Source organism: Diospyros lotus, chromosome 9 (genome assembly GCF_014633365.1).
Source record: "Diospyros lotus cultivar Yz01 chromosome 9, ASM1463336v1, whole genome shotgun sequence".
NCBI classification, from domain to species: Eukaryota; Viridiplantae; Streptophyta; class Magnoliopsida; order Ericales; family Ebenaceae; genus Diospyros; species Diospyros lotus.
In genome coordinates, this window is record NC_068346.1 from 3,589,223 (window position 1) to 3,596,853 (window position 7,631).

Sequence of the window (7,631 nt, forward strand, 5' to 3'; positions counted from 1 at the left end):
TTATTGATTGTGTATGATAGGACAAGACAAGTTAAAAGTATTAAAACACCAAACACTATATAAGAAAAGTAGTCAAGGCTCGACCAAACATGAGATGGTGATACACGAAGATTTTTATCATAAGGAAACAAGGTAGGATCAAACATGAGTGGCTCCATTTCGGCCGCAAATTGGGTTGCTTTTTTGATTGAAATGTGGGCTATAGGTGGGCCAAATAATCGGGCCCAAATGTGTATAAGAGCCATATAAGCTTGGGTCAGGAAGGGTTGATGGGTGCAGGTGTTTTTAGTTTAAAATGGGCTATAATTGGGCCTAAACGGGAAAAATAGGCTTAGAAAGACAAGTCCAAGCCCAGATGAATTAATGCAACCCACTTGACTCAAAGTTTAGAAAAATAAATCGGGTTAACCGAAATTAGTCGGGTCGACCTAGCTAGTTATGGTTGTCGGGGTATTATGCATATTTAGTGAATTTATTTTATGCACATTTTAAGAATAGTGATAGTAAATTTTTATCAATAAAAAATAAGCTAAACTCATTTAAATATTGCTCGAATTGTATTGGTTAATAATGAGATTTTTTCTCATTTGATTAATAACTTTCTCATCCACATATAGTTTAGTATAACAAAAAGGAATATACAACTTTATATTATATATATTTGAGAAGATATAATTAGTGAAACTCTCATTGTATGCAAGTAAAAAAAGAAAAAAAAAAAAAAACACTTTGATAAGCACTGGACATAGAATTTGATGGGCACTTGACATAGAATAGAAGATAAGAAGATGATCTCACCTTAATTCGAAGGTAACCCACAAGCATGGGTCACCATTGGCACAGGTAGTCCCAGGATAAGACTAAGATCAAAAGGAATAGAATTCCACAAAGGATAAGTAAAGATCCATCCATGCATACATAAGAGAAAAAAGCTTTATTTCATGCATTCATTCATTAGGAGGGCTGGCCTTGGCTGGCCCTACTTAGATTCAGCCTTTGTGACTTGTGATCTCTTCTGCCTTCTCCCTCCCCTTTACCTGCTCCTTAAGCAACATTTTGAGGGATTCAAAAATTTGCCGACTGACCTAAAATAGTAATGGATATCTAATAGTCATAACTTGATAAAATTTACTTGACAACAAAGAAAAGGCAAAATGGGATGTGAATGATTCAATCTAAACTTAGATCTATTATCGTCCTTGTGAAAAGAACATATAAAAAATTAAAAAAAAAAAAAAACAGAACTTGTGATTATGCATTTTTATGAGTAGATAGAGAGAGTCAAATGCAACACCCCCACAATATAAAATGTAGTTTTGACAGGGGTGCATGCATAGACATGTTGCATGTTTGGTTAAGTTGGCAAGTTAGTAGTTAGCATTGGGCCGGTTTGCTTTTGTTGGAGCACCGAAGAGTGGAAAGATGGCGTCACAAAGGCATGGTGCCAGCTCAAAAGGCTCATTTCACACCGGCAGCCTCTCTCAGCAACAGCAAAGCAGCCGGCAATGCGTCATGTCATTGTAGGATTTGAAAGAGTCATTCCAGTGCTGACTCGGCCGATAATTAAGATTATTTATTTCGCCAGCTTTGGTTGGTCAGTGGGAATAATTGGAGATATAGAATTCATGAAGTTAACGTCTTCACACCAATATTAAAACCGTTAAAAACCGACGGATCCGAATGATAAGAGGAGAACGGATAAAGTAGGTAGACTAGAGCCAGCACCTTGTCAGCAGTCAAGACTTTGAGCCCTTCCCTTATTCTTTATTCATGTTGATGAATGCATGACTTGTGCAACCAAAAGGTAAAGATCCACACCAACTTGCCCCTTTCTTCCTATAAATAAATTTTCTCAACCCAACGTTTGAACCATCTCCAAGCATCATCTCAGCCTTGACATCAATCCAGCAACAAACCTGTGACAAGCTTCTTCTTCCTGGAGCACACAAGAAGGCCTCAGCCAAGAAATCGAGGAATTCATCGAATATGAAGAACCAGCAGCTTCTGGCACATGTTCTGGGGCTTCCCCTCCGCTCAGTAGTAGCGCATCCATCGGCTTCAGAGAGAACCCCTAAAATGCTTCTTCAAGACTCTGCCGGATACTACCACATTCCCTCCTCCTCTTCCAAAGGATCTATCATATCGAAACAGAGTAAGTACCTTCTTTTTTTCACTTGCCAGATTCAAATGATCAGAATTCAGACACTGTTTTGCTAATTGTTTGTGATAAATGTGCAGATAGGATCAAAAAACTTGGAGGAAAAGCGGACAATCTTGCAAATGGCATCCGGGAACATGGTAACTACTTCTAGCAAATAAATTGCTATCTATCTGGATATATGATAGAGCCGTTTGTGTGAATCTTATTCTTACCTTGTTTTGTGCACATTACAGTGAGATTAGGTCCCAAAATCACTGAAACTGTCAAGGGCAAATTGAGCCTGGGGGCTAAAATTCTTCGAGCCGGTGGAGTGGGGAAGATCTTCAAACGCAACTTTAGTGTCAGAGAGGGGGAGAAGCTGCTGAAGGCTTCCCAATGCTATTTATCGACGACAGCTGGTCCTATTGCAGGCCTCCTCTTTATCTCAACTGACAAAGTCGCCTTCTGCAGCGAAAGATCCATAGAATTGCGTTCCCCAACAGGCGAGTTGATCAGAATGTGTTACAAGGTGAGTTCATAGTCATAACTTACATTGTCAGCAATGGTGAAGAAGATACAGTAATATATCTCTAACAGCAATGTCTACTCTGTGCAGGTATTGATTCCATTGGAAAAGATATTGAGAGCCAATGAAAGCCAAAACATGAAGAGACCATCAAAGAAGTACATAGAAATTGTTACTGTGGATAACTTTGACTTCTGGTTCATGGGATTCCTGAATTACGGGAAAACCATCAAATCTCTTCAGCAGGCAATCTCCCAGGCTCAATGACTCGCAGTTTCTATCACCTTTAGGTTTTTAGCTGGGCCAAGCAACAGAGGTCCAACCTTAGTGTTAAGACCTGTGGGTGAATATTGTGAGCAAATTTTGTTACCGAGGCTTGCTTTGCCTCAAAGCAAAGAAATGTGTATATCATTTGTGCTATTTGGCCACATGGTTATGGATGTTGTTGTATATGATTTTATCGGTAGCTATGATCCGGAATCATCCCCACAATATCAAATCTATGCAGCCTATTTAATTCACCTGGAAACTGCTAAGCTGCTTTATATGATCATCAAATGGATAACACACACAGATGAATCCAGCAACCATGCAAATGTTATGGAATGAGATGCACAGGCTTCGCCAATCTCATCTTCCTAAGACTAAGAGCACTTAAAAAGAATGTTCTTAGTGCACGAAACTTTCCCCATTCTGGTGATCGAAATGTGAGTTTTCTTTTGCAACTAACTCATTGCAGCTGAGGCTCAAGTTCACTACACAGTGATATTTATGGCAAACAAAGTCGTTCATTATCTACAAAACAAAAAAAATAAAAAAAACATCCATCAATGTAAAATCCTACTAGGAGAGGATGAAACACTTGGCACTTGGCTATTAAAATCCATCAATATCTCTCATTCATAATCTTTGTTGTTAATATATCAGTTTGCTGGACAATCGTTGTTAACTATTGTCTTTGAACCACCAACGTGTTATTCTAACAATTTCCAATCATCTCCCCTATACACCACCACCAACCTCAAAAGAATAATAGCTGCTTGGTTGCCTGCAGCGAATATTCGAAAATATAGTTAAGAGACTCAACTAATATGATAAAAATAATAATAATATTATAAAAAATAATGTAATAAAGAAAAGAAGGGCATGTAATTCTGCAGCATTGGTTGGGGAGTAGAGAGGGATCTAACGTTTTCTTGGGCAACTAGAAAGAGATTCTTTAACTAGAAAGAATTCGGTTCAAATTAACTAGAAAGAATTCGGTTCAAATGTAAGATACCTATCTAGAAGTTTTTGTAACTCAATCATAGATAATAGAATCATCAAAGATTTGACCTTTTCGAACTCTATGTAGCTCACTAGAGGCCCAAGAAACAAAGAGAATACGTATACAAACGAGATATCTAGCAACAAGAAGTAAAAGAATTGAATAGAGGTACTTCCGAACATTTGGCTATCTGGAAGGCCTATGCCCCATAAAAACTGTCTACCTGAGACTGTCCCTTGGCTTGTAGGTCCTGACACGAGACTAAAATTCTAACTCCTTCAGAATGGTATCTCGCTGATGCTCGTCCCCCTAGAAGGGACCTTCTTCGCCCTCCACCTAAGCTGCGCAGGAAATTCATTGGGCGTGCATCCAGCTTCAACTAAAAAATAACACACACACACGCGCGCGCGCGCTAAGGAAAAGAAAAGAAAAAATTCCGAAGATCATATCACAGTTTTAAATGGTGCTGCTCATTGTGCATTGTCAAGACACATGCTCATCTTATTGACACACAAATATCCAAATCCACATCTGTCATTCATATTACAAGACCATATCCCAGTTTCCAAAATGGAAAAGAAAAACAAGCAAATAATGTACAGACTAGTTAACAAAAACTTCCATGTCTTAAATATGAAACAGGTAACATTCCAGATATCTCAAGCCAACACATGAACACAGCACAGCCCGAAAGGCAAAGTGGTAACAGCCCACCTGTTCTTGTACCGATCCCTTAACTTTCCGAACGGAATTGCCCTTCAAGTTTCATCAGATGAAGTTTCCAGTACGGTTGGATTGGACCATAAAATCTCGAGTTCAAATTAGCACATCTGGCTCTGCTAAACTCCCAGTAAAGTTTACTTTGCAATACTGAGGAAACTGCAATCCAGCCTCATCACAAAGCGCCTTTGTGATATGTGGGCATGACCTCACATCAAGGTATTCTAAAGAGCTGCATAACTGCAATATTAGGCCTATCCCAGCCACTGTAATCTTTGGACAGCTACTTACTTTCAAAACCTTTACACGTAACTCAAATCCATTACTGCCAATTCCCTGAAAAGCAGAATCTGTCACCTCCTCACAGCAGCCAATATCCAGAGCCACTAGATTTCTGCACTCAGAAAGTATGCAGCTCAATGATGAGTCAGAAACATTTAAACACCAATCCATCCGAAGGTGTTTGAGACTTTGACTACAAGCAGCAGCCAATGATTTTATAGATTCATCAGATATGTCCTGGCACCCGCCAACTACAAGAGTTTCTAGATTTTTACAGAATTTAGCCAAGGATAATATGGACTCGTTTCCAATTTTGCGGCAGTCTAACAACTTAAGTGTCTTCAAAGAAGATGAACAAGCTTGGGATAGATTGCATATCCCAATATCCCCAACATTAATGCATTTACTGATATCCAAGTGCTTTATGTTTCGACAGCCTTCAACAAGAACAATGAGCCCACGGTCAGTTACGTAGGTGCACCCCAGTAAGCATAACTCTTCTAGGCAATGGCAGTTCTTGGAAAGAGCTTGGAATAAAGCATCTGTGACAAATTTGCAACCCGCAAGATGCAAGATTCTCAGGTCATGACAGCCCTCAGCAACAGCTGACAAGCCCTTGTCTGTTAGTTTTCTACAATAAGATACATCTAAGGACTGTAGAGAAGAAAGACCACATCCTATTGCTGCAATTCCAGCATCTGTGATACCTGTAAAGCAAGCCAAAAACAAGCATCAGTGCAGAGGCTTTTCCCTTTATAATCATGCAAATTGTTGTTAATAAGAAAAGAAGGCATGCATGCAAAACATAAAAAGTTCTCTTCAGTCTAGTTGCTCAAATAGAATGCTCAAGGTAAGGAGCTGGCAAGCATCGATAATTTTTTTTTTTTCTAGAACACCAAAATAGTAGTACAATGTGGCTGGTTTCAAACCATTTCTTACACTAATTTCAAAAACAATACCTTTAATGTCATTATTATTTATCACCACACAAACAGTCAGCTCTACTAACAATAACTCCATGACCTCTTTTTGACTAAAAATTTCATGTTTTCCGATCAACTAAGACAAAAAAATGCAGCTCACTTTCAACATTTTCATTTTTATCATCTCTCCTTTTATTTAGTCACATTCATGTAGAGAAATGAGAAGTGGTGGAGTCCAGATGAACCGACTCTTGTGATCAACCACTAGCCCATCCTTTGGTGACAGATATACACAAAGCCCCCATTTTCATTTAAGTGAAAGAATCTCACGAACAAATGATGGACATATCCATGTTGCAGTAAGCAAAGATCTAGTTAATGTTAAATTGACCTCTAACCAGTTGAATGCAGATCTGCTTTATTGCATCCCTAGACCAACCCAAATAGGAAAACCCTAATTCGTAATACCCAGCTCATAACCACATCGATTTTTGTCCCATTAGTACCATAACAATTCATTTTTTTGTGACTACAAAACCCATACCCATCCCATTTAAGTTGGATTTAAAAGGTATAGTTTGGTCGAGAACTTGACACTAATAAGTGACCATCAATGAAAGAAATTTTAGTCTTACAAGAAAAAGTATTTTGATCTTACTAATTAAGTTGGGTTCATAACAAATAAATTGTAAACAAATCCATTTCATGTTTTTCTCAAACCTTATATAACCTCCCCGGATCCCACATATCAATATAGTGCGCTCCATGGTCCATACTATCCTATTCGAGTAGAGGTGAGTCTAAAACAAGAATTCACACGTCAGATTGCCACCCTACTAATAACCTGCATTGGCCATACTGCATCATCTTCTCACGCAATCTTTGAATTTTCAACACGGCACGCTGTGTTACCTGATATAAATTCTAGCAATTGTTTTACTATAAATTACCACGAAAACGTAACTCCAAACTTGTATACACACTACCCCTAACAAAGAATAAAATCAAAGCTTCCCAGAAAGTAGTGATGGAGCTAAAAGAAACCCAAGAGGAAAAAAATAAGAAGGAACAGTGGAGACGTGGATGGTTAGTTGCTACTAGTTAATTTGCAATTTTCAGAATTTATTGCATAAACAACTAACACATAAGGTCTCCAACTATGTCATCATCCAAAAATGAATTAAAGCATGCCCATATATGTATATTATAATTTGATCAGAAAAAAGAGATTAGCATAGTCAAAATCGAGTAGATAGCGATTACTTTTGCAATTTTGAAGGTCGAGGACACGCAGGCAGGAGAAGGAAGAGGCAATGACAGAGAGATCAGAGTCGGTGACGCCGGGGTAGAAGGAGCGGGAGACGGACTGAGAGAGATCAAGCTCGTGGAGGCGCGTGAAGCGAACAGCCATCTTGCGGAGCATATGCGGGCCGGCGCGAGCGCAGAGCTTGCGCCTCTCGGTGCTCTGCAAATGCAGCCACCGCTTGCAGACCAGGCCGAAGAGCTCCTTCTCCTTGTCGGCGTGCAGCTTCGCCAGTATCGCTCGAAGCTCGTCGTCTGTGAGGACGTCGTTTATGCAGACCTCCGGCGACGAGGAGGATCCCATTGCCAGCCAGTGCACTAGTCAAAGACGGAATCCAAAACCAAAAGAGATGGAACGGAAGAGTCTGAGATCAGGGCTGCTGAGGCCAAACCCTAATCCAAACCCTCTCCAATTGGTAAAGCGCATCGACGACGTTTTATAGAGACTGGGTTCAGGTCCGGATTTTGCTA

General features: G+C 39.5%; 2 protein-coding genes across 2 annotated transcripts; one reads left to right on the top strand and one right to left on the bottom strand.

Annotated features, from left to right (window-relative positions):
• Window positions 1–1,767: 1,767 nt before the first annotated feature.
• Window positions 1,768–3,136, top strand: LOC127810327 (GEM-like protein 4). The gene is made up of 4 exons (XM_052349746.1): window positions 1,768–2,152; window positions 2,239–2,298; window positions 2,395–2,669; window positions 2,757–3,136. Exons 1-4 carry the CDS (start codon window positions 1,987–1,989, stop codon window positions 2,931–2,933), a joined length of 678 nt encoding a protein of 225 aa, XP_052205706.1. The 5' UTR covers window positions 1,768–1,986; the 3' UTR covers window positions 2,934–3,136.
• Window positions 3,137–4,383: 1,247 nt separating this feature from the next.
• On the bottom strand, window positions 4,384–7,631 carry LOC127810328 (F-box/LRR-repeat protein 4). Its single transcript, XM_052349747.1, has 2 exons — window positions 7,122–7,631; window positions 4,384–5,642 (listed from the first exon to the last, which is right to left on the bottom strand). Exons 1-2 carry the CDS (start codon window positions 7,462–7,464, stop codon window positions 4,750–4,752), a joined length of 1,236 nt encoding a protein of 411 aa, XP_052205707.1. The 5' UTR covers window positions 7,465–7,631; the 3' UTR covers window positions 4,384–4,749.